The sequence below is a fragment of the Hemicordylus capensis genome, chromosome 2 (assembly GCF_027244095.1).
Source record: "Hemicordylus capensis ecotype Gifberg chromosome 2, rHemCap1.1.pri, whole genome shotgun sequence".
NCBI lineage: Eukaryota > Metazoa > Chordata > Lepidosauria > Squamata > Cordylidae > Hemicordylus > Hemicordylus capensis.
The window spans coordinates 176,008,692-176,035,678 of record NC_069658.1 but is presented as its reverse complement, the minus strand read 5'-3'; the positions used below and the strand labels follow the sequence as shown (position 1 = coordinate 176,035,678).

The 26,987-nt window shown below is 46.8% G+C and overlaps 1 protein-coding gene across 3 annotated transcripts in view; it reads left to right on the top strand.

The window, feature by feature from the left end:
• The window catches only part of VAV1 (vav guanine nucleotide exchange factor 1), a 97,092-nt gene that overhangs the window by 60,845 nt on the left and 9,260 nt on the right, over nucleotides 1-26,987 (top strand). For all 3 annotated transcript variants that reach the window (XM_053289807.1, XM_053289808.1, XM_053289806.1), the window contains exons 8-20: nucleotides 8,728-8,831; nucleotides 9,899-9,998; nucleotides 12,341-12,436; nucleotides 13,001-13,069; nucleotides 14,403-14,489; nucleotides 18,374-18,459; nucleotides 19,005-19,137; nucleotides 19,390-19,499; nucleotides 20,439-20,540; nucleotides 21,350-21,447; nucleotides 22,094-22,116; nucleotides 23,657-23,702; nucleotides 25,005-25,141. In XM_053289807.1, the coding sequence (XP_053145782.1) occupies nucleotides 8,728-8,831; nucleotides 9,899-9,998; nucleotides 12,341-12,436; nucleotides 13,001-13,069; nucleotides 14,403-14,489; nucleotides 18,374-18,459; nucleotides 19,005-19,137; nucleotides 19,390-19,499; nucleotides 20,439-20,540; nucleotides 21,350-21,447; nucleotides 22,094-22,116; nucleotides 23,657-23,702; nucleotides 25,005-25,141 (1,191 nt within the window). The remainder of the gene's footprint in view (nucleotides 1-8,727; nucleotides 8,832-9,898; nucleotides 9,999-12,340; nucleotides 12,437-13,000; nucleotides 13,070-14,402; nucleotides 14,490-18,373; nucleotides 18,460-19,004; nucleotides 19,138-19,389; nucleotides 19,500-20,438; nucleotides 20,541-21,349; nucleotides 21,448-22,093; nucleotides 22,117-23,656; nucleotides 23,703-25,004; nucleotides 25,142-26,987) is intronic.

Genomic DNA, 26,987 nt, shown 5'->3' with positions numbered 1-26,987 from the left:
GCCCTAGCCCCAATCAATTGACTGTAATAACCCCCCACCTGTCAAGCTATATGTTCTTTTCACTTGTGGCCTAGACTTCCTTCCTTTGTTGTGTCCTTTGTAACCGTGTGTGTGTGTGTGTGTGTGTGTGATTACCTTCCGACTCTATTTCCACAGCCAGAATGACTCACTTGTGAGGCTGAGCCATTACTGGTGCGGCTCAGGAGTTCATAGTGGCCCTGACAACTATGGGCCTATCCCAGCTAGTAGTTGAACCAACTCATGTTGCCGGCCACACACTCAATTTGGTCTTCTGTTCAGATTAGGGTGGTGTTCCGTGGATGGGGGATCCGGTGGTTTCCCCATTGTCATGGACAGACCACTACCTGGTTAAGGTTGGTATCACAGCCACAATCCACTCCTGAAGGGGTGATGGACCAATAAGGATGGTCCGCCCAAAAAGGCTGCTGGATCCAGTAGGGTTCCAAAAGGCCTTGGAGGGTTTCAAAGTTGGTGCTGCAGGTGATTCTGTTGATGCCCTGGTGGGAACCTGGAATAAGGAACTTGCCAGAGCAGTAGACATTATTGCTCCTAAGCGTCCCTCCAGACCTGCTTCAAAGTCGGCTACCTGGTATGCTGAAGAGTTGTGAGGGATGAAGCAGCTGGGAAGGTGACTGGAGCACAGGTGGAGGAGAACTCAGCTCAAATTTGACAGGATGCAGCATGTGACCCACTTGAGGGCTTACGCGGAGGCAGTGCATACGGCAAAAAAGAAGTTCTGGTCGGTTCACATTGCTTCTGCAGATTCACGTTCGGCGGAGTTATCCCGGGTAGTGAGGAGTCTAATCTCTACTCCTTCTGTTTCTAATCGGCTCCCGGAGGTGCTCTGCTGTGATGCCCTCAGTGGGTTCTTTGCGGACAAAATCTCCTGTATTCGGGCCGACTTGGATTCCACTTTTTCTGCAGGGTCTACGAAGGAGGTGTCCAGCAATCCTTCTTGCAGTATTAGGTTGGATCAGTTTCAATCTGTGATTCCTGAGGATGTGGACAAGCTGCTTGGAGTGGTGCGGTCCACCACTTGTTCTCTGGACCCTTGCCCGATTTGGCAAGGAGATTATTCGAGGAGGCCTGGTAAATATCATAAATGCATCACTGAGGGAGTGTAAGGTGCCTCCATGCTTGAAGGAGGCAATAATTAGACCATTTCTTAAGAAGCCTTCCCTAGATCCCTCGGTGATGGGTAATTATAGGCCAATCTCTAATCTCCTTTGGTTGGGCAAGGTGACCGAGAGGGTGGTGGCCGACCAGCGCTAGGTGGTTTTGGAGGAAACTGATTATCTAGACCCATTTCAAACTGGCTTTAGAGCGGGCTATGGGGTTGAGACAGCCTTGGTTGGCCTGATGGATGACCTATACCAGGGAATCGACAGAGGGAGTGTGACTCTGTTGGTTCTCTTGGATCTCTCAGCGGCGTTCGATACTGTCTACCATGGTATCCTTCTGGGTCGCCTGGCGGAGTTGGGGATAGGAGGCACCGCTCTGCAGTGGTTCCACTCCTATCTCTTGGGCAGATCCCAGATGGTGGAGCTTGGTGACAGTTGCTCTTCTCAACGAGAGCTGTTATATGGAGTCCCTCAGGGCTCCATTCTGTCACCAATGCTTTTCAATATTTACATGAAACCGCTGGGTGAGGTCATCAGGAGATTTGGTGCTGGGTGTTATCAGTATGCTGATGATACCCAAATCTACTTCTCTCTTTCATCTGCTTCATCAGGAAATGGCGTTCATTCCCTAAATACCTGCCTACAGGCAGTAATGGGTTGGATGAGGGATAACAAATTGAAGCTGAATCCAAGCAAGACAGAGGTGCTCATTGTAGGGGTTCAGAATCTGAGGGATGAGTTAGATCTTCCTGTGCTGGATGGGGTTACACTCCCCTGGAAGGAGCAGGTATGCAGCTTGGGGGTACTCCTGGATCCAGGCCTCACTCTGGTATCTCAGGTGGAGGCTGTGGCCAGGAGTGCTTTTTATCAGCTTAGGCTGATTCGACAGCTGCGTCCATTCCTAGAGGAGGATGACCTCAGAACAGTGGTGCACCAGCTGGTAACCTCCAGCTTGACTCCTGTAATGCGCGCAACGTGGGGCTGCCTTTGTACGTAGTTCAGAAACTTCAGTTAGTTCAAAATGCGGCAGCAAGGCTGGTCTCCGGGGCAACCCGGAGGGACCATATTATGCCTGTTTTGAAACAGCTGCACTGGCTGCTGATATGTTTCCGAGCAAAATACAAAGTGCTGGTTATTACCTTTAAAGCCCTGAACGGCTTAGGTCCAGGTTACCTTAGAGAGCGCCTTCTTTGGTCTCATCCCCACCGCACGCTAAGATCATCTGAGGAGGTCCAGCTCCAGTTGCCACCAGCTCATCTGGTGGTGACCCAGAGGCGGGCCTTCTCTGTAGCTGCTCCTGGACTGTGAAATGCGCTCCCTGCAGACATCCGTAATTTGAATCCTTTATTGGAATTTAGGAGAGCCCTAAAGACCTACCTGTCTGGCCTGGCCTTCCAGTGCTCTTAAATTGTTTTAAAGGGTCTTTGATGTTTGTGAACCGCCCTGAGCTATTTTGTAAGGGCGGTCTAAAAATCAATCAATCAATCAATCAATCAATCAATCAATCAAATAAATAAATAACTTCTGGTCCGAGTTTGGCTGCAGAATCCTCAGTCCTGAAAGCAATAGCAATTTGAAGCACTGCCATTAGAATTTACACCCAAGTTTGCGTAACCTCTGGATTTACTGTCCTTCTCAGCTATTGGCTGAGACTCTCTCCCTTTCCCACAGAATCATAGCCATTCAAGAGATAGCAAACATTGCTTAAACAACAGAGAGTCTTGTGGCACCTTAAAGATTAACACATTTATTTCAGCGCAGTCTGTACTAACAAGCTGGAGGGACAGAAAATGAGTCCCAGCTCCTTGGGTACCAGCAGCCTCTCCCTCACTGCCTTCTGGCCCTGCCCCGAGTATAATTGAGCAGTGTGGGCTGGCCAGTCTTCTGGTAGGCAAGGGAAATCCCCAGCCCTGCAAATCACCAGGGTTGGGGATTTCCCTCCCCTGTTGGAGAAATGCCCAACCCACATGGCTCAGTTATAGCTGGGATGGAGCCAGAAGGCAGCGAGAGAGAGGCTGCTGGGTATCCAGCTTGTTAGTATGGGATGGTTCTGGTTACAGCTCAGTTCACCAGATTCATGAAATGTTGCTCTAAGTTGGCAGAGAGAGATGTGCACACACACCCCTACACATATGTGGGTAGAAAAAGGAAATGGGGTGAACGGGCTATAAAATCTGAGATTATTTTTAATGTGAGGCTAGAAAGGATGGGATAACTATCCAGCCCAACCAGGGGCAGATTAAGCTCTTTGCCGCCCGTAGACAGCCAAAGATTTGCCGCCCAGAGGCAAGAGAGGAAGGGGGCAGTTAATTTGCCCCCCCCAGTGTTAAAACCGCCATTGCGCATCAGCGCGGTGGCGTGGCAGTGGAGAGGGCGGCCATACTCCTCCTTACCCAAGCCCACCTACCTCCCAAATACAATACAATACAATACCCTAGATTGGTAGGGGATTCTGCGCATGCGCAGAAAGGCCCGGTTTCAGGCGATAGTTGTTATTTGAGAGGTAGGCAGGCTTGGGTTAAGAGGGGTAGCGCCACCCTCTCTGCCACCAATGCAGCGGAGAGGGAGGTGATACTCCTCCTTACCCAAGCCCTCCTACCTCCCAAAGTCTAGCTATCGCCTGATTACGGGCCTTTCTGCGCACGTGCAGAATCCCCTTATAAAATCCCCTTAGAAAGAAGCCAAAATATTTCGGCATGGGGCGAGGGGTAAGGGGAGGCAGGCAGGTCCTACCTGCCATTCCTATGAGCTGCCACTGCCCCACACTGCCCCATCGTGGTGCTGTCCTAAGAGAAACAGCCCCGTGAAAGTGGCAGCCTGTGCCGGAATCTCCTTTAAAATGCCCTGCCGTGGCAACGGGCTGCTTTCCCCAGCATCCATCATGCAGCGTCAGCACACAAATGGCATGCTGGCCCCGCAAATGGCACTGATGCATGCACCACGGCAGGGCATTTTAAAGGAGACTATGGCATGGGCTGCCATTTTCAGGGGGATCTTTCTCTTAGAACAGCTCCACGATGGGGCAGCGTGGGGCTGCAGGGGCTCACAGGAGGGGCAGGTAAGACCTGCCTGCCTCCTTTTAACGGAACCCCTCTCCACCCCCTGGGATGTGCCCAAAGCATCGGGCACATTCCTAACATGTATGCTGGAGTAGTGACAAGGAGAAGGTCAGGACTGCACAACTTTGGCCTGCCAACTGTTGTTGGAATACAACTCCCATCATACCTATTAGCCACTTGGCTAGGGATGATGTGAGTTGTAGTCCAGAGGAGCCCTTTCCACCAGACTTCTGGCTGGAAGTCTGGTTCCCTGCAGGCCTTGGGGCCCACAAATTTTTTCCTAGTTTGGGTTTGGAAAATTGGTGGTCCACCACTGGCTGGCCCATGCGGTGCCATGCTGCCTCTGGCCCACCCATGCCACCGTGCTGTGCCGTGCCGGGACTTGGGACTTGTGCCATACCACCATGGCTGCATGTGCCTCTGGCTTCTTAAAAATTGCAGCAGGCTCACAGGCAGAGTGAGGGGAAGGAACGCAGTGGTGGTGGGAACCAGGCCAGCCCTAGCGAGGGGGTGGACCTCAATCCTCCTGCAAAACTGCAAGTTTTACTTTCCTTTTTTCCTCCTCCTACTCAGATTTTGTTTGTGCATTTTATTTTATTTTTTGAGTCAGGGCAGGGGGAGGTTGATGCTGTTTCTGTCTTCTCCAAGGCTTGACTTTGCTGTGTTTACACCTTTGTGGGAACCCAACTAAGTTTTCCATCAACCAAGTTTGCAGGGTGATTATCATTGTTTTTAGTGTGTATTTATGTGCAATATGTGTTTGCAGCTGAGCAGGGACTGTGGGTTTTGGCTCCCTCTTTCTTCTCCCCCCCACCTCTCCTCCTCTATTTAATGCTAAACTTCTTAGTTTGCATTTTGGTGCACAGTTCCACCCTCATATGGAAGCCTTACTGCCTCTTGGTAGGCAAGCTGGCTGATCAGAATAAGTGTTTCTGCTCATTCCACAGGATAGAAGAAATAGAAGGGTGATTTGTGTGTGCATTTGGTTTCAGTAAATTTTTGTCAGTAAATTTTTGTTCCTCCCTGGGGAGGAGAGTTAGTCTTCTAGCAAGCATGAATTGTGCCCTTTGCTCCGCCTTGATTTGCATTTGGATCAGAAACTACATGTGAGCACTGTAAGATATTCTCCTTAGAGCAGGGGTAGGGATAGATATTCCCTGAGCAGGTTCTGGTGTACTAAGCAGAGCATTCAGCTAATTTAAGTGGCAGGACTGTCCATGAAAAATGTCATATGTGAAGGTTAGGGTTATGCACAAATTGAGATCCGTGCACAATTTGAGGGGGCAGTCTGGGCACTTTAAGAGTGAGGGGAGCAGGTCTGTCATGCTCCCCAGCACTCCTCGTGTGGCAGTAGCCTGCTGGCAGTGTGCACATGGCCTCCCTGCATGCACGGCAGCCATGTGCATGCTGCTGCCACCATTCGAGGGGTGCTGGAGGCACGATACCACAGCAGGAAGCTGCAGTGAGTGACAGAAGAGCAAGTATGGACCTGTTCTCCCCACTCTTAAAGGGGCCCTGACTGCCCCTTCAAATTGTGTACAAATCTCGATTTGTGCACAACCTTACTACAGGTCTCAGTGGGAAGTATCTTATTAAGAATTACTTTTAAAAATACCCCACAAAAGTTTCCACCTTTCCCTGAGCATGTTCTGGTGTACAAAGTAGTCCATTCAGCTAATTTAAGTGGCAGTCTGTGCAAAAATGTTCAGTTGCTGTTTGTGCCCTCAAGAACTCACATGTTAAAAATACTGTCTGTGTGTGTGTGTGTGTGTGTGTGTGTGTGTGTGCGCACGTGCACCATGGTGTGTGTGTGTGTGTGTGTGTAGGGGGGATGATGCTTACCTTGAGGCGGAGGGGAGCCTTTAGGTTCAGGCTTCAAAATTACCTTGGTGTACTTTTGTTGTAGTCCAGCAACCGTTCTGTAGCCTTGGAGTAGCTAGGCTGGAAAATCAAGGCACATACTGTAATCTAACACATATAATTTCCAAGCATGTGCCATGGGTTGATTGCTCATGCTCTGAAATTCACATTTCTCCTCACCTTCTGGACATTTAAGGGTTCAGAACATTCAGAGCTGGTCTTGTGGTAGCAAGCATGACTTGTCCCCATAGCTAAGCAGGGTCTGCCCTGGTTACATCTGAATGGGAGACTTGATGTGTGAGCACTGCAAGATATTCCCCTCAGGGGATGGAGCCGCTCTAGGAAGAGCATCTAAGTTCCAAGTTCCCTCCTTGGCATCTCCAAGATAAGGCTGAGAGAGATTCCTGCCTGCAACCTTGGAGAAGCCGCTGCCAGTCTGCGAAGACAATACTGAGCTAGATAGACCAATGGTCTGACTCAGTATATGGCAGTTTCCTATGTTCCTATGTACATTTCGCCCCTAAAAAAAAAATAATCAGCACCTCAAAACTTTAATTCCCTTTAATCACCCTTCAGTTAAACAACATTGTTTTCCATGGAACAACAGCTCTTGCATTATTCACACAGCAAATGCTCTGTTTGAGCAGCAGGAACAGCACCTGGAGAAGAAAAGGGGAGATGGATGAGGGCTAAATAGCACTGTGTGTGGAAATGAATGAATGGATGGGTGGGTGGATAAATGAGTGGAGGGGAAGTGGGGAAATGGGCTGCTGGGATTGAAGGCTAGGTAAAGGGAATGCAGGTAAGGAAGAAGTGCTAGGAAAAAGAGGTGGGGGTGGAATGAAATGAAAAAGAACTGAAGGAAGAATGGGTAGAAACAGGGGGCTGGACCTGAAGAGAAAGAGGGAAGCAGCCTGGAGAAGGAAGAGGGGAGATGGATGAGAGTTAGAGGAGGAGAAAGAGTTATTTAGGCACAAAGAAAGACAAAGACAGGGAGGGAAAAGAGAGTAAGATTAAAAGGTGACACTGTTCCCTGTTATTTTTGCCTTCGACCAGTTCTAATTAAAAAGCAAATTTGAATGTATTATGTAGGAAGCCAGAGCTTATATGACATTTAAATGTAAATGGAAGAAAATATTTCTTAAACTTAACAGGCAAATAGCGTGTCCCCTTTACTCCCCGGGGATGGGGTGGGTGGGAGGGAATACTAGATTTGTCAGGCAAATGATTTTCTACACTGCCTGTAACAATATTCTGTCTGGGCAGAGTCCCAAAACGTATTTTGTCACAATAGTCCTTTGTCCTCAAGCCAATGCAATGGGTTCCCAAAATGGAGCCTGCTGCATGTTTCCTGCAGCCCCAGGCAATCATGTGCTCCACCTAGGTAGGCACCAGAACAATAATTTGACATCTTAACTTAAGGCAGGTGAATGAGCACTCTCCAAACTCCTGGCTCTGTCAAGAGATTTCTATTTGAATCTCTTGAGCCATTTATCTGGCTTTGACAGCTTGTCCAGGTAGGATCAGTAGAAACAACTTCTTGGCCAATGTGAGGAGGAATGGGAAAATAGCCCATCATACTCAAGTAAGCAAATAATATTTTCAGAACTGATGTGAACAAAGGGGTAGTTTGTCTACATGACATCAAATCCACTTTCTGACTCCATTGGGAGAGACAGCATCCTCACGTACCAGCAGAAAAGCTGGGTTGAGAATGTTGACTTTGGCCACAGAAATATGGAGCTGGTCCAAGTAGGTTAACGAAGCAAACCTTTAAAATATAGATCATGTTAATCACAGGAGGCCTCAGGTAATTGATCTGCCTGGGTGTCACTCTCCCTGTGGTGGCCCCCTTTCCCTCTCACACACACACACACACACACACACACACACACGGCTCCTCCCCCTCCCCCATGTGTGCCAGTGACGAGGAGCTACAGCATCCTCTGTTGTAACAATATGTAACAATAAATAAATCAGTGGCAGCAACAGCAGCTCTCCTTCTTCACCAGCTGTCTGCCTTCCTGCCTTCCTATTGTCCAGCTGGGAAGATCAGAGGAGGAGGTGGACTCCAAATGCGAAGGAGCAGCGGGGGAGAGGGGATCGGGGTGTGGGTTCTCTCTGAATGCATTTTGCACTAGCTTACATCTGCTCAAGGGCAACAGGAGGCTAGGGGTTGGGATGGCAGCATTAGCAGTTGCTTCTGGTCCATGGAGGCCCCTCTTGGTGTGTGAAGACTGCCTGGCCATGCCAATAGATAATGCTCTTTTACTTGTCTTTCAGAGATCCCTAGAGAATGTTTCTTTGTGGGAAACATTTATCAGTAGCAGTCTTCTGCAATCTCATGGAAGGAGCAATCCTTTCCTAAAACATTTTGCAGTTTTATCAGGAAGATGACTAGACTTAATGTTTGTCCAGAACTGCCAAGCAGGCTCTAGTCCTAATAAATGTCCTAGGTTCTCTTCATTCCCTGTTTGCAGCTCTCCTGCGATAGTATATGTTTTATACCCTAGGCCTAGCACCTTGAAGGGACATGGCCTTCCAGTGCTGTGGCAGGAATTGCCAGAGCTCTGTGAATTCTATTGCCTTCTGCATTTTTTCAAAAAAATTGTTTGGGTCTTGTGCCAATTCAGTATTCTTTTTGGTTTGTTTTCTCCCTCCATCAGGAACTATTGAAGGTTCATCGGTCTTTCCTGATGGATCTGAAGAATGCTTTGTCTTTTAACAGTTCCCAAAATCTCTACCAAGTGTTCATCAAGTACAAAGAGAAGTAAGTCCTCTGCTGTTCATGACCAACAATATTGTGGCTCCAAGCGACAGAGATGGCTCCCAGGCCTTTTCATGTTCCGCATATTCTGGATCCTCTGGAGCTACAGTAAAGAGTTGCCATCTCCTCCTCCAAATCTAATACTGTCTCTGAACAACTTATTTAGGTCTGGCTACAAGGGGCTCTGTGGTCGCCAGGAGTCAACACCGGCTCAAGGGCACAACTTTACAGGGGAAAGGGGTGCTGCCTTTTCAGATCTCCATCCCTTGCTTTACTCAGCCATGTTATCTGAATGTCGTGATTTTCTTAATCAATTTTTCTTTTAGATTAAGAAGGTGAATGCTGGTGTAGTGTTGTGGCTAAGAGTGTGAGCTGTGAGCTAGGGAGTCCCCATTTTAGATTGCACCTCAGCTATGAGCTCACAACTGTGCTGGGTTGTTTTAAGCATATTCAAGATTATGATTACTTTGAACACCCTAAGGGCGCTGTAGAAATGCTGATAATGAAGACAATGACAAGAACAATATTATTTATTACAAAGGTGGTTTCATTCAGTACAATTTGCTGCATGGAATAATATTCATAACAGTATATACACTTTTTCAATCTTTATATAGCGAAAATAAAATAGTATAGTAACATGAAAAGCAGCACAAGAGTTTATTCTGTTGTGAGCAGCCAGATGGGGCAGCTGATATGCACTGTGTAGGGTACTGTAATATGAGTTGTGACCTTCAGGGTTACTCAGAACCTGGAACATGTAAGTCCCAGGTTCTTTTTGTCTTGTACAGTGCAGGGGTATAAAACACTCAAGAGATGCCTTTGCTTGCCCTAATTTTAAGCATGTGGATGCTGGTTATGACTACTCAGTGATAAGGGAAATGTGAAACTGCTCTCAGTTTCACATGCTTTAGGTCAAGGTCTGGCATTAAAACTGAGTACAGGGGCTAAGATTTGGTGAACCTTGACTAAAATTAAGCCCCAGGCTTAGCAACATCATCAACATCATCATTATTATTATAAACTAGTTGAGCCTTCAGTCACACCAGCTTCCTTTCCTTCACCTGTAGGTTATTGCTATATGGTAGATACTGCAGCCAGGTAGAAGCTGCGACTAAACATCTAGACCAAGTGGCTAACACCAGTGTGGACGTGCGCATGAAACTGGAGGTAAGGGTTGCTCTTTGCTGTCATTCATGTGCTGGCTATACTATATTAGCTAGCTGCTAAACTTCCCCGTCCATAGGTCCTGGTAGTAGAGTGGGATCCTGTATTCCTGTTCCAGTTCTGTGATTGATTTTTTTTTAACCAAACCTATTTTCAGCACATGCTACTTTATCTTATACTGTACAAGTCATAATTACACAGTGGAATGATATTAAAATTGAGTGCTTTAAATCATCTCAGATTATTAAAACTGAAACCATAATAAAACACAGTCAGCCTGTTACCATATAGAGTTAGCTACATGTCAGCCTATTTATTAGGAACATATAAGAAGCTTCTTTTTACTGAATGAGACCCTTGGTCCATCTAACTCAGTATTGTCTACACTAATTTATTATGGTTTCCCAGGATTTCAGAAAGTGAACTTTTCTAATTCTACCTGGAGTTGCTGGGGATTGAACCTGACGCCTTCTGCATGCAAAACATATGTTCTACCACTGACCTATGAGTATATTAAGTGAAAGGATTGTATAATTGCAGTGTCCAATTATACATTACAATGTATAATTTACTATGGCTGAGTTCTCACAATCATGGTGATCCTGATTAAAGAGTTAACCAGGATCAAACTGCTGTGGTTAAATTACATTTAACTAGGATAGATAACCAGAATCTGAGTAGGTTAATAAAAATACATAGTTTTTATTCTTCTGGCTCCTAACCAAATTCACATTCAGCTACCCCCTCTAACTGGGCAAAGAGGCTCTTCTTAAAGGGTGGTTTTCTTAGTGTATATTTAGCGAGGGGACAGCAGTTGTCCCTTTTCATCCCAACATAGTGTTCCTACAGTAGATGTTTACTGGTGTCTTGCTTGTATATTTTTTTAGATTGCAAGTATCTTTGGGACAGAGAATAATCTTCTCATTCCTTTTGCTATGTAAACTGCTTTGTGAACTTTTGTTGTTGTTGTTGAAAAGCAGTATTTACATATTTTTAATCACAGTGGCCCACATAATGAGCAAACCAATACCAGCATTCCTGATTAGGCCACACTACTATGCCAGCCCTGGCAGTGTTGTGCAAGAATGCAGTGGCACTACATAAAGCAGTATGCCCACACTTGTGCAGCACTACTTACACTGGAAACTTAGGTTTCACTGTGCAAGTGTGGGCACTATCCTATATAATAAAAGGCTAAGTGAGTGGCCGTGGCTTTGGAACGTTGGGGATCTGCGTCCCTGCCTCCCTGGGCTGTTCTGGGCCTGCGCGAAGCACAGGCCCAGAAGAGCCCAAGGGACACAGGACTGCAGACACCAGTGTCCCACAGCCACGGGCGGCCATTAGCCGGTGTGTGGCGGCGGGGGAAAGTGGCCGAGGCGGCGGCAGAGCCGCCGCCTCGGCCATGAGCTGCGGCACGGCGAGAGGAGGCCGAGGCAACCAGAAGCGGCCGCCCTGAAAAAGGCGAGGGCAATGGCGGCGGGGGAAGACCGAGACGGGGGACAGGGAAGCTGGGTGAGGTGGCGGCGAAGCCGCCAACGAGGCCCCCGCCCGCTCACAGCCGTCGCCCCCCGCCTGCTCACCCTCCCTCCCAGCTGCCCAAAATCACCTTCCCTGCTCCCCCCCAAAAAAGATTAAGGGCCAAAATGGCCCATGAGAAGGTCGCCGCCCCCGCCTATCGCCCTCCCGCCCACCCAGCTGCCGAAGACCACCTTACCCGCTCCAGCCCGAGGGAAAAGAGAGGAGCTCACGAGCAGAGCTCCTCTCTGTGCTAAGTCACTGCTCAAACTGCCGCTATGGACGCAAAGGACGCCTATTGCGTCCATTGCGACAGTATGGGCAGCAGCTTAACACAGAGAGTAGCTCTGTTCCCGAGTTCCTCTCTTCTCCTTCGGGCTGGAGCGGGTAAGGTGGGCTTCGGCAGCTGGGTGCGCGGGAGGGCGATAGGCGGGGGCGGTGACCTTCTCATGGGCCATTTTGGCCGTTATTCATCCACACAACCACCCCCCCCAAAGTATAAGCAAAATAAGGAAGAACAAAAACAGAGACAACAACAAAAACAAAAACAAAAAGAGAGAGGGGACAAGGGGGAAAAAAAGAGACAGAAAGAGAGAGAGAGAGACAGAAAAGACGGGATAGAAAGCTAGCGCCCGTTATCATAACGGGCTTAAAAATACTAGTTTTAAATAGTTGTGCAACTACACTCTTAAGCAACACCACCAGGTCAGGCTTTCGCATGCGCAGCAGTGCTAGTGAAATGGGAACACCAGTGTTGCTGTGTGCATCATGTGGGCCAATAATTATTTAAGTTCTACCTCTCCAAACCTACTCTGTTGTTTGCCTTTCAGGAATGTTCCCAAAGAGCCAACAATGGCCGCTTTAGCCTGCGTGACCTCCTCATGGTACCCATGCAACGGGTGCTAAAATATCATCTGCTCCTGCAGGTAACAACCGTCTACCAGACTTTGACAAGCCAGGAAGGAAGGAAGGGGAGGGCAGGGAGGGACGTTGCTTTGGAAATATGTGGAATGGTGCTCTTTTGGGCAGACTCCATTCATCTAAAGTGAGCTTGTGCTAGGAAAGTTCCCAGTGGACTGAACTAAGTGCCCAGATAGAAGAGCAGGGACTCTAGGGTTCTCTCTGTCTTTATCTGGAAATGGAACAAAGTGGGTTAGAGAAGACAAAGGAGAAACTGGGAGCAAAAAGCCCTAGGTTTTGTTGGGAGATTTTACACCAGGCATAACCATTTCTGGGGCATTAGTCTTTCTTCCTGTAGAGCCGCAACTGAGCTTCCTGGAATACCCCTTCCGCTTAGTGCTGATGTAATCAAACTTCTGCACAGAGCTCAGCAATTCTTGATGGCAAAAACCCCACATGGGTTTTGGTTTCAGCTCTGATGCTGACATATGAATATTAGTGCACAGTGAAGGACATCCTTGTTGTTTCCTCCCCTCCTAAATGCAGAAGTTTGCTAAGTTCTCCATGCTTTCTCCCTCCCCTCCCTCCAGGAGCTGATCAAATACACAGTGGAGCCAACTGAAAAGGAGAACCTGAGACAGGCTTTAGATGCTATGCGGGTAAGACATACATTCTGGGCCAGGCAGAGTGGCTTAACTGTGTCCCCCCCCCCCCTTGGCCTGAGGGAGATGTTTCTGGCTGTAGGATTCCTGGAATCCAGTGCAAAATAGAAGTTGTAGAGCAATCTAGGCTATCTGAGGACAGCTGCTTGTGCACCGGACAGTCGGATGGGCCAGAGGTTCTGCCAGTCCAAGTGGCTGAGACTACTGGGGCTCTCACAGCCATGATCTGAATGGCAGCTGAACAGGAGATAATCTTTTGCATCCCTGTGTCATGGGTCTGGATCCAGGAGACCCTCCCAATTGGGAGATCAGGCAGACAGTTCAGGTGGTGAGATAGGGTGGAAGTACCTACAATCCAGATCCTGGGCAACTCCTGCTGTGCTGGGATCCCTCACACCATGAGAACTAGGCAACCTGAGCCAGCACCTCTACCACAACCTGAGAACACAGCTCTGCCTTCATCTTCCGGAAGAGTCCCCTGAGGATCTGCCAGTCCTAGCAGAGGTCTCCCAGTGCCAACACTTTGAAAATAGGGCAAGGTCCCTTCAAGGAACAAAGCTTTCCCAAGAGTGGGGCCAATTCACTCTACCTGGGTAACAGCCATTAAAAAATGGCAGTCTGCTCCAAGTAGCTGCTTGAGTAACATCACTCTTAGGTTGCTAAACCAAGCTCTTGTGGGTTCCTGCTTGGAGCTAGCCATGGTCCTGACTCCTTTCCTCTTGGAGCTGCCTGGGTCCCTTCCATATCCCTGTCTGAGGGGAGACTCTGCCTTGGCCTAGAACAGGATACCCTGCTATCTAAGATATCTTTTAACTGGAGATTGAGCCTAGGACCTTCTGCATACAAATATGTCCACTGCTGCTGAACTACAGCCTCTCCGATGGCTCACTCCTCTATTCAGCCCTGTTACAAGCTGCCAAGGGAGGTATGGTATAGGAATTAGTTAAGACTGCTCAGTAGCTCAATATTCTCTTTAAACTTTGTGCTTCCCCTTCACATATGAGAAAACTGGAATTTTATTTAAGTGGGGGTTGGGGGAACACAAGACTACCCACAAGACTAGCTGCTGAATTCATAACCGACCTGTTTGAGAAGAGAATATTAACTGTGTAATCTTCTTTTAATGAGAAGAGCAATTTGGAAATCTGACTGTGGCAGGAGTCTATACAAAGGTTCTAAAACTGGTAAATAAACCCAAATGCTAAATTAATTTGTATTAATCATCCTCATTTTAAAGCTCATTTATTTGAGCTAGGGCAACTTGTCCAACAATTACTGGATGGAGCTCCTCTTACTGAACATGGATCTTATTAATTATTCCCTTTGCTAGGATCTGGCTCAGTGTGTGAATGAGGTCAAGAGGGACAATGAAACACTGAAACAAATCACTAATTTCCAGCTCTCCATAGAGAATTTGGTGAGTGGTGCTGCCTGCAAGAGATTTTGGTGGAGTTTGGAAATGGAAAATAACTGATTCCATTAAAGAGCTGCATTCTATATCTCTTTGATCTTTACTTCCTCTCACGGAAATTATATCGGTGTCTTACTCAATCTGCTTTACCTTGTTCTGGTTGCTGCCCAGACATTTAAATTCCCACCCATTGGATGCTTTGATGTACAATTATATATGCTGATTGTATTGAATTTGCTATTTGGCTGAATCTTCCAAATTATATATAAACTAGTATTTTTAAGCCCGTTATAATAACGGGCGCTAGCTTTCTTTCCCCCCCCCTTTCTTCCTTCTTCCTTTCTCTTGCCCCCCCCCCCTTTTTGTTTCTTTTTTCTTTCTATTGCTCTTCATTTCTTTCCTTTCCTTCCTTTTCTCGCTCTCCTTTTCCCTCTCTCTCTCTCTTTTTATTCTTCTCTTTGTCTTTTCCTCTTACACCTAATTGAAATATGCAGTGTGCAGAGAGTGCGATACACAAAAGGAGTGTACAGCTACATGCCTAAGAACACATACCGCGAATGCACGCTTACTCGGATGTGAGTTCTGTTCCACTAAATCTTGTGGGGCTTCTATTGCCTGGGGACCTTCTCCTAAGGATTGCAGCCTTTAGTTTCTTGGGAGTAAGCTTTCCTGAAATCAGTGGCATTTATTTCCGAGTAGAGTGGCTGGGATCGGGTTTTAGTAAGGATGTCTCCTTCTCCACTCAGGGGAGGAGCTTAGGTGCCTGCCGATCCTCCACAAACCCCAACTGCGATTCTCACACACACGCACAAACAACCATTTTGCTCTGATTGATTTGGGTCTCCCTCTGACGCACCCTGCGACGGATCGTGGACACGCGATTTGTGGATTGCACTGGAAGCGGGGCTAAGCAAGAGCTCTCGCGTGGGTAGATGGGTGGGTTTCAAGGCAGCTAGTAAAATTGCGGGGCAGGGTGGTGGCTGCTACCCCGATCTCCTTCCTCAAGGCAGATGGCTTCGCTCCCCCCTCCCCTCCCCATTCCAATCCAATCCTCCCCAGGTGCGTGCCAGGTTTCAGCTTCATGCTGTTAGACGCGGCAGCAATATAACCGGCCAGCATGTCCGCCTGAAGCTTTCTTCATATCTTTTGCGGTCTTTGCCCTTCCCGTGTCCGCCTGTGTCAGTTCCGCATCCAGGCAAGGAACTGCCGCCCGCGGGTGTTCTGGAGCCGCTGCCTCTGTCTCCCTGCGGCTGCCGCAGCCGCTTCTTCCCTCCCCATGGCCACCTTTTCCACTCCGTGGCCGGCCAAAGCTACAAACATGGCTGCCTGGTGCCTTTGGCCTCCCTGCGGCTGCTGCAGCCGCTTCTTCCCTCCCCGTGGCCGCCTTTTCCACTCCGCGGCCGGCCAAAGCAACAAACATGGCCGCCTGGTGTCTTTGTCCGTTTCTGCCTCGGCCGTGCTGCGCATGCACTCCGCGCATGCCCAGAACGGCCGAGGGAGGCACGGACACACGCCTGGGTGTCCCGTCCATGGACGGACACCAAGGCTTTTATTAGAGAGGATAAATTTATGAATCCAATTAGTGACTAATATGTTAATGGAAGCGCCGGGCTATTAATTCATTAGTAATCAAAAAAGCCTGCAGACTTGTGCGAACACACAGCCAGATCTAGTTTAACCCTGAATCTGCCATCTCCCCTCTTCCAGATGTCTCACACTCACCATTGAAGCAGTACTACTATAGTGGGCTTGGCTGCCTTTCCCACCCATGGGACTTGCTACCCTACAGATGGGGGCAGACCTTTCCCGAGGTGAGGTGAGGTAGTTGCCTCAGGCAGCAGATTATTGGAGCACCAACAGGGCAGCAAGACGCCTCCCCCCACCAGAGCAGCTCTTTGGGACCACCCTCACCTTGGCAAGCTCCGCAAGGAGCGTCTCTCCTTTTACCTTGCAAGAAGGGCCTTAATCTCCTTGCAAGAAGCATGGGAAGAGGAGGTTGCTGACAACTTTTCCTTCTCCCTGCCCCACCCCCAGGGCCTCTTTCAAAGCTTGCCAAGGTCAGTTCTGAAAGGGGGCTGGCCCCCACCAGGGTCATGGGACAAGGGAGCATTTGGCACCTTGTCTCAGGTGCTGCAATACCTCGGGCCATCCCTACAAACAATGTTGTGTTGGGAGAGTATTTCCATTTTGATCATTTAGCATAGAAATTTATTCAAATCTTCAAGTTCTTTGGAGCAAGGGTAGAACCCCTTTCTCATCACTTAAGGCCAAATTGCACAGGAAGCATGAACCCATGATCAGATTTTCCAGTGAAAAAAACAAAAAAAGTAGCTACAGGGCCTTCTCTCATGCTGTTTTCCCAACTGAAATCTCACACAGTCTGAAACAGCAATTAGCTCTTCCAGGGGAAAACAAAATGAATGCCTGTATTGTGCCTCTGCCCCCCCCCCCCACATTGGGGCTAATAACAGTTTGGAGGGGCAATTTCGATCAAGATGCATTGAATGGATCAAAATTGATGGAATGGATCAAGGTTTGATCAAAATAGAATGGAGGGGGGAGTTAAGCAACCCTCCCCTAATCCCCACACAAACACACATTTAAAAAAAGTACCATGACTTTGGGTCCTTTTTGGTTGATGTATCCTTGTAGAACGGAAGCTTAGAGCACTATACTTTCTGCCTCACATGCTGTGGAACGATGCAGCTGCAGAATCTGAAAGGATGGGTATGCATGGAAAGGGGGCAGTAACCTGGAATAACAGACAGGACTGGCTCTCCTCTTCATGAGTATTGTGGATTAAGAACTTAAAGAAAAGTCCTGCTGGATCAGAGCAGGAGTCCATCTAGCCTGGCATTCTAGGCCTCCAGCCAGAAATGTTATGGTGAGGAAGCATAAGGCAGAACGTAAATACAGGTAGCCCAATAGGTTATTTCATTATATTAAAAATTAGTTAAAAGCATTTTAATTTTCTAACAAAACAAAAATTAAATGCCCAGTGTTTGTCAATTATCCCAATGCCTTTGGACTTATTGGCCAAAAAACTGGCAGGTAGGAGCAAATTGGCATCTTACTAAGTAACTGGGCAGAATATTGCCTCTATGCTTGTCCTTATAACTGCACAAGTAAAAAGAGAGGGGCTAGAGCCATAAGCAGAGCATGGAGGCAAAGACCCTCTCTTGTTGTTTGCCTCAAGCAAACAGTGGTAAAGGTAAAGTGTGCTGTCGAGTCGGTGTCAACTCCTGGCAACCAGAGAGCCCTGTGGTTGTCTTTGGTAGAATACAGGAGGGGTTTACCATTGCCTCCTCCCACACAGTATGAGAAGATGCCTTTCAGCATCTTCCTATATTGCTGCTGCCCAATATAGGTACCAGCAGGGATTCGAACCGGCAACCTCATGCTTGCTAGGCAAGTCATTTCCTGCTGCGCCATTACCTTTAAACCTGAAGGTTCCATTTAGCTTTCGTGGCTAATAGCCATTGACACACCTCTCCTTCTAGAATGTAAGCTAGTGGCCATTACTATTTATTGTGACCAGATATGTGTACCTTTCCACTCCTTTTCTTATTCCTCCCCCCTCTCACACACACACACACTTGTTCAGTTTCATTGCAAGCTGCTTAGTAACCTCAGTATATATTTCTCTCGTAAATGGCTGTGTCAGAGATGGGTTCTTTACAGCCCAGACATTTCTGCGAGTGGTGCTTCCCCCCACCCCTTTTCTTTTCCTTTAACAAAAAATGAAGATCTGAGGCTCAGAGATACTCTTCCTTTGTCCTTGGTCATGAGTATTTTGGACTTCCAGCTACTAGAAGAGGTACGTACGGGCTAGTCTTAAATAAGAAAGCCAGTTGATCTCCTGTAAGGAACATGGTTTCCCCTCTCCCTAGACGCAGTCCCTGGCTCACTTTGGGAGGCCAAAGATCGACGGGGAGCTCAAGATCGCCACTGGGGACAAGCGCTCCAAGATGGACAGGTGATAACTTGCAAATCGCATACCGCAATATGAATTAATTTGTGAAGGGCCTGCCTGAAGCAGACAGCCCTCAGGGTTGCTGGAACCATTTCTGCTAGGCAAATAAAGAATTTAGAAAGATGCAGCCGATGAGACAAACCTCAAGTCTGTCTATTCACAGGGCGTATCCCAGTTTTAGCGTAAACGTTTTGCAAAATAGTGAGCCAGGACAAAACAGCCTTTGCAAAACATGAAGCGGATCCAGGAGCTATCCACACTAGCACCCAGATCCTGAACATCTGTGCCAGTGCCATGACCCAGCAAGAATGACTGTCATAATATCACAAATTTGTGAAATCAAGCTAGCACAGCTCTTCTGCCTGTATAGAACAAGGGCACAGGCAAGAAAAAGTAAATGCCTGGATAGTTTGCTGACTACATTCGGCACCGAGACATATCAACAGTTACCTCTGCTGCTTGTGCAACAGATTCAAGGGCTGGTTTCATTGCTGAAGAAGAGTATAAAATGCATGCTTTCTGTTGCTGAGCTTTGCTGTCTCTTGCAGGTATGCTTTCCTCCTGGATAAGGCCCTGCTAATCTGCAAGCGAAAAGGGGATTCATATGAAATGAAGATATTTGTTGACCTGGCCAACTACCAGGTCCAGGATGATTCTTCTTTGGAAAAGGACAACAAGAAGGTAATGTATGGAGATCCTTTCATGGAAAGGGCCAAGAAGGCAACAGGAGGCATAGGTTCTCCCCTGCTCCATCACCAAATTAGTACTAGGGTCCGATTTTAAAATTCAACAGACCATTTCCACCTCCACTCTCCAATTCTTCCAATTCATTTGGTATTGCTCTCCTTCAAGAGGGAACAGAGAAGAGAGGGGATGCATCAGAATGCCCCAATCAAGGTTTTAATTCATTGTTCTCCCTTTTTCTCTTGCCAGTGGACTCACACATTTCTCCTAATTGACCTTTATGGTCCCCTGGGCTACGAACTGTACTTCAAGACACGGGAGCTGAAGAAGAAGTGGTTGGAACAATTTGAAATGGCCCTGTAGGTCTTTTCTACTCCAGTACCCTTTGTATGCTGTCCTTATAATTTCCTCCTGAATGTTGAGAACTAATCTGTGTCTGGCAGATCCATTTCAAACAGTGGATTTCCCCCCTGACCGTAGAACTATTCTACAACTGAGATGCGAGGGTGTTGGATGTAGAAGCTCCTGTTCCCAGTGAAATGTCCAAATATTTGATGTCAGATTTTTTGCAAGGGCTGTAACCCCTCTAAGTTTTTTCATCTGTGTGGGGAATGAGTTTTGTTCTGGGCGGCAGTATCAAGACAGTGTGTGCACACATGCATTCAGAGTGGGGCCTTCCTGAGTCAACCTGAGTGGGATCTAAAATTAACTAAGTGGACATCAAAAAAATTTCTGAGCGTATGCACATGTGCATGCCTTAGAGGGAACACTGGCTGTGATGCCTAGAACACAAAAATACCAATCACGTAAGAATGCTGGAAGCATTGTCTTGCAGGATCACTGCAAGGTTAAACTAGTCCAGCAAACACGTTTCCCCAACAGCCACCATCTTCATGCCTCTGGGATGAACCTTTTGCCAAAACTGGAGTATGAAAAACAAAATTTTGACAATGTGAGAGAGGTAGTCTTTCTTTTGAAGAAGCTGGGAAACAAAATGTGTAATATTTATTTATGTGATATTTATTTATAACTTTTTTTATCCTGCTCTGAGTGTCTTCAGCCCAAAGATTTTCAGAGCAGCTGAGCGAACAATAATTTACAGTAAAATAAAACACATACAGTAGGAACAAAAAGAGCACCAAAAAATAAAAAGACAATCTTAAAAGTGAAGGGGCCTAAAAAGCAAAACCATTTGGGGACTATAATAATGTATTTTGCAAGACAATTATCTGGACAGGTGGGAGAGCCTTGTTTTCCTGGCTACCTTGTTAACTGCCTGTTCTCACTTCCTCGTGCAGCTCCAATGTCTATCCTGAAAATGCCAAGGCAAATGGACACGACTTCCACATGTACTCCTTTGAGGAAACCACCTCTTGTAAAGCCTGCCAGATGCTGCTGAGGTACGTGCGTATGCCACACTGCTCCCCCACAAGCTATGGGCAGCTCTAACAGCCAAACTACAGCAGCCATAATACAGGAGGCCCTCGCTATTCACAGGGGTTCCATTCTCACCTACAATCGCAAATATGGAAACTGTGAATAATGAAAACTTAACTCTATGAGAATCAAGGGGTAATTTCCCCACATTTGGGGGGGGGGGGCAAATAACACCAAAAATATGAGAGGGAAGCAAAAATAAAAGCAGTACAGAACAGTACCTTACTTTCCTGCTCTCTAGCAATACCCCCTCAAACCTCCAAATTGGGTGTTTTTTTGTTGATTTTCGCTGGCTGTATTTTATTTGTAAACACAAGCCACAAAATGGCTTCGTGCTCTCTCCGGACAGGAAATGTCACTGGAAGTCACTTCTAGTGGCCCAGGAACTGTGGATAAGCAAAAATTGTATATTTTTAATACCGCTGATAATGAAACTGGGTCTCTAAGACCCATCTGCAGATATGTGAAATGGTAGATATGTGAAACCGTAGTTGACAAGGCCACTTGTAATACAACTGCCAGTTTTATGTGATCCCACCTTCAATAGAGAACTAAAATGCAGATGGAGATGCTAATATTGGGAACCTCCATGTAAATGCTTTCTCCTTCATTGGAGCATGGAGATTCAGATGCTAAGTGTTATTTGGAATCACATCAACTAAGCTTCAGTGTACAGAAGTAGCAGAAAGCCCTGCAAGGCAGTTAAGCAAGGATCTATTTTATCCTGAAAACCCAAAGACATGAGCCTTCCCTTTATTCCATCTGTAAACAGGGGCACCTTCTACCAGGGGTATCGCTGCAGCAAATGTCGGTCACCTGCTCACAAGGAGTGTCTGGGACGGGTGTCACTGTGTGGAAAGTCAAGCTCAGGTAGATGTCTTAAAGTATCTCTTAGGGAAGGGGAGGTTCTGGGCCTGTGTTTTGACTTGATTTCAGCTACATTCAGCCTCCAGTGGCCAGCTTCTCTTTGGAGCAATCCACAATCCAGAAATGGACAGTCTGGCATTCATGGGAACATGTGGAAGAACTGGTGCATGTGGAGTAGTGGGCAAAGCATTGGATTCAAATTCAGATATGGATTCTGAAAGGCCTTGGATAAATTGCTCTTTTTCACCCTTTTTTCCCCCATCTGCAAATTGGGTCCCCAAATGTTGTTGTAACAATACATTACAGTAACCAGTAACAATACATTACAGAGGTCAGTTCCATCTCAGCAATCAAGTGTGATCCACATGGCTATTTCTATGCAGGAAGATCTTCGAATTGTTCTGGAGATTTAGGCATGGGATCGATCTTACGAATTAATAACTTGTCAGTTGATCATATCCTAGAAGATCTTCCATGAAACTCGCTAAGTGTGCCAAAATAATATACACACACACATATAAACATGTGTCAAACATATACAGTGGTGTGACTCTATTCCTGCATCAGATGATGAGCTGTAGTATTCATTTTAATCTCCACACTATCTTCCCAATGCCTCCTATAATGTTTTCTTTTCTATTTTCTATAGAATCTGGGTCTACCATGAAAAAGGTAAATATATAATCTCTAAGGCGTACTTGTGGCTAATCCCATGTGTGGCAGCTCTCGCGAGAGTTCGCAAGCAGAAGCACCATGGTGATTGGGCAGTGGGGATTCCACATGCAGATAGAGAGGAGGAGCCTGTGAGAACTGAAGCACCATGGTGATTGGGCAGTGAGGATTCCATATGCAGATATGGAGGAGGAGCCTGTGATGGTTAAGGTCGGTTGGAATGCAACTGTTACTGGTCGGAAGATGTGCTTGATTGTAGAGGAGAGAGGAATCTCTATATATATAAGGATAGTGGGCAGGGGTCTGCAAAGAGAGGGGTCGTGAGAGAGGAAAGAGCCCCTTCAGGAGAAGCAGGCTGCCATTGTGTGAATTAGATGAGGAAACAAATGAACAAGATCTGTTAACTCAGAGAAGGAGAGGAAGGAAGGAAGGAAGGAAGGAAGGAAGGAAGGAAGGAAGGAAGGAAGACAAACAAAGGAAGAGCAAGTGGAGGAGAGAGAGTCTATGAGTCTATGTTTGGTGGCCAAAGTTCAGATTAAGTGCTAAGCAAGTAATAAATGAAGATGAGGCAGAAAATTGGGATTCTAGAGCAGATGTTTGTACGCACTGGTGGTAGGTATTTTTATTATGTTCCTGTCTATCTCTCAGCTAGAGGCATGCATGCAGTCAGTTCAATTTGACTGGCTAGCTCCAATTTAATATGTGAAATTCAACCCCACCCCCACCCCCACACTGCCATTTTGCTCTCACTGTCCCTCCTTTAATCCCTGGCCACCAGGTCCCGTGGAGTCTCCTCCCCTTTCTCTTTGGCCCCTTTTTATTTCTTCAGTGCCCAGTCTCCTCCATTCATCTTTGCCTTCGTCCTCTGCCTGTTCTACTAACCCTTCCCTCAGGTCCTCACTTGCTACCTTAGTGCTTTCTCTATCCTTGACTCTTCATTCCTCTACCTACTGCAGGGCTTCTCAAACTTGGGTCCCCAGATGTTGTTGGACTACAACTTCCATCATCCTCAGCCTCAATGGCCTTTGGACGCTGTGGCTAGAGATTATGGGAATTATAATCCAACAACATCTGGGGACCTAAGTTTGAGAAGCCCTGAACTACTGGTTCCTCTTCCCACCTAGCCCTTAGGCTCTTTAGCATCCTGCCTCGCCCCTTATTTCTTACCAATAGTACTTAACTTCTACTGTCTCTAATCCCATGTGAATTTCTTTTTCTCCAACCTGACCTCTTTCACTTCTGTGAAGAGAGTATCAAAATGCGGTGGATAAACTTTCCCTTTGGAAATCTGAATACTTATGAACATTCTATGACTTCACAGCAACTCAGCCAACAATGGCTGGTTGTGGGGGTGGATGGCTCACAGGCCAAAGACAACAGCTGACGTTTTAGCTTAAGATTTGTACATAATGTATAATGAATAAAACACACACTGACACCTCTCTCTTGAAACATGGGGTTTGTGATTAATTTTCTATATCTTGTAGCCTCTTGCCGCACTCTTGTTACTTGAACCAGATTCCTTGTGTTCTCTCTGCAGTATAAATCTAATCGACATACACACGAGAGGAAAAAAACCGATTTGGGTAAGTTGTATCTCATAGTCAAGTATTGTGTTACCAGGGTGTCACTAGTGACAACAGGTAGTATCCAGTTGTAATGGGCAGAAAAGGCCAAAAGGGAGGGGCAGAGCCATCTTTGTAGAGCCCCAGCAAGGTGTGGGGCCCAGGGCAAATCACCAGTGCAGGGCCCCCTTCCAGCTACTTTTAGTGGTGGCAACAATTTCATGGGGCCCCTCATGAAAGGACTTTATCATTAAGGATAAAGTCCTTTTCATTAAGGACAGCCCTGGGGAGGAGAACTCTTGGCTGGGAATGAATAAGCTTAAACAGGGAACCAGGTAAATACCACCATTTCGGTACATATCTGGAAAGAAGAAGAGATGGCTGGCAATCTTCCCTGCCCCCCTTGCACTTTCAAAGCTTACAAGGGTTGGATTTTGGACATGGGTAAAGCAGCACTTTACATCTTCCCTCAGGCCGCCTTTGCCTCCCCCCATTCCCATGGGTTGGGTATTTTCCTCTGGTACACCACCGTGAGAAAAGAGGGGCTCTTGCTGTGTCCCTACCCCTCACCCCACCCTGTGATCTATCCCAGTGGCTTTGCTGCCTCAATGATCTCAATAAGTGTCACAGCAGGGAGGATAGAAGTGAGTTGTGGAGACTAAAACCAGCCTGGGGCAAGCTTTTCTTCATTTCCTCTCCTTAGCGATGGCAACAGCCATCAGATAGAACTGCTCCATTGCTGGAGGGTGGCAATAACTTTCCAAAGCCAGCAACAGGGCATCTGGAGAACTTACTGCTCACCCATCTGCAGTAGGGATGTGCACAGAACTGGCAGGGGGGGATAACTTTAAGGGTGGGGAGGGTGCACTCCCCCCGCCCCATGTTTCCCCAGTCTGGCGGGGGTGGCAACATACCTCCCTGTCCATTCCTCGGACTGGAAGTGACCAGAAGTTGCACGTGCACACGTTGGCACATGTGCATGAGTGAGAACAATGTGCACATGCCTGATGTTTGCACGTGCAACTTCCGGCCACTTCCGGTCCAAGAAGCAGAAAGGGCAGCATGGAGGTACACTGCTGCCCCGCCGGACCAGTTTTTAAGCGAGCACCAGCGGGGGAAATGTGTCAATGGAAGGAGTGCACCCTCCTCCACCCTTAAAGTTATCCCCCCGCCGCCTTGAAACCTGTTTGGAGGCCAGTAAAAGGGCCTCTAAACAGGTCCATGCACATCCCTAATCTGCAGAGCCCTGCTGACTTACAACAGCAGGAATAAAGCAAGGAAATGGATCCATCTCAAACACTGCAACTTTTCTTTGCTCTTCAGGGCTGCCCAAGTTGGAGGTCTGCCAGGAGTATTATGGTCTGCCTCCACCACCTGTGGCATTTGGTCCACCACTGAAGCTTAATGTGGGGGATATTGTGGAACTAAACAAAGCTGAGGCAGAGCAGCTGTGGTGGCAGGTAGGAGTCATTAACACTGCTGTCCAACTGCAGCTCTTTACTCTTGAGGTGGTGCCAAGTCATGGGGTATAACTAGGATGATACCGAACAATATGGGGGGGCGGTGTCTTCCCTGTGAATTTTCTCAGTCTGGGGATTCAACTTACAATCTCTCCTGTTGTTGTTGTTTTTTTGCCCAACTGAGAGATGGCCCCTATTTATTTTAGTAGGCATTGATCACTTTGTGCATTGCTGATCAGCTATGAGGCCTGGAGTTACAGGCTAAAATTCTAGTTTCTACGATCACAACGGGCAAATTTGCAACTGGAAAAAAGTATGTAAATCATTGCGCCCCAAACTTCCAATAGTCCACCCTTGCACCCCCCAAAGTGTTATTTTTTAAAATGTTTAAGGCTCAATCTTTTTATCATGATGGCAGCTCTGTAAATTTAATTCAAATAATAATAAATAATAATGATGGTGATAATAATAATAATACCTCAACACCATAGGGGTCACAGAAATCACCATCAGCCAATTACAAAAAGCAGCTTTACTGGGAACAGCCTATATTCTGCGACGATATCTATAACAATTGACAATAAAATTCTGGCATCCCAGGTCCTTGGGAAGGACTCGATGTCTGGATAAAACAAACCAGTCAATAACATCTGTCTGACTGTGTAAACAAGAAATAATAAGATGAAGTGATGCAACACTTATTAACTAACAAACAGCTTCCAGTTGATCAGAAAGGAAATTGCCTGAACACCAGAGGCACAAAAGACCAGCTGCTGATTGACAAAATTATTTTAGAAAATTGCAAGAGAAGAAAAACCAATCTAAGTGTTGCATGGTTCCAATGGAGTTTGGACTAGACAAGTGTGCTGCATTAATAATGAACAGAGGGAAAATAAGAAAAACAGAAGGAATAGAACTGCCCAATGGAAGCAAGATCAAGAATCTGGAAGAGAAAGAACCTTACAAATACTTGGGCATTCTCCAGGCTGAAAACATCGCACACACTGAAGTTAGAAGAAAAATTGGAAGTGAATACATCAGGAGAGTTAGAAACATCCTCAAGTCCAAACTCAATGGCAGGAACACCATACAAGCCATAAACACCTGGGCTATACCTGTTATCAGATACACTGCAGGAATAATAGACTGGACCCAGGCAGAGCTAGAGATGCTAGATCGTAAGACCAGGAAAATCATGACCATCAAACATGCTCTGCACCCCCGCAGTGATGTCGATAGGCTATACCTCCCTCGCAGCTCAGGTGGAAGAGGAATGCTGCAGGTCCACAAACAGTAGAGGAGGAGAAAAGAGGCCTTGAAGAATATATAAAGGACAGTGAAGAAGATGCACTGCAAATGGTCAGTAATGCGAAACTATTCAACACCAATGTAACAAAGCAGGCCTACAAGAAAGAACAAGTCAAGAACTGAGCAAAAAGACCAAACTAATCCCAGTGGTAATTGGCGCCCTGGGTGCAGTTCCAAAAGACCTTGAAGAGCACCTCAACACCATAGGGGCCACAGAAATCACCATCAGCCAATTTCAAAAAGCAGCTTTACTGGGAACAGCCTATATTCTGCGACGATATCTAAAACAACTGACAATAAAATTCTGGCATCCCAGGTCCTTGGGAAGGACTCGATGTCTGGATAAAACAAACCAGTCAATAACACCTGTCTGACTGTGTAAACAAGAAATAATAATAATAATAATCCTGGAGAGACCCCCGAGCCCAGGTCTACTCATGTGTCTCCACGTGCTGCGGCAACACATGAGCAACCAAATGAGGTTAACGGAGCACTGACTCCGTTAACCTCATTTAAGGGGAGGGGGAATTAGGCGGGC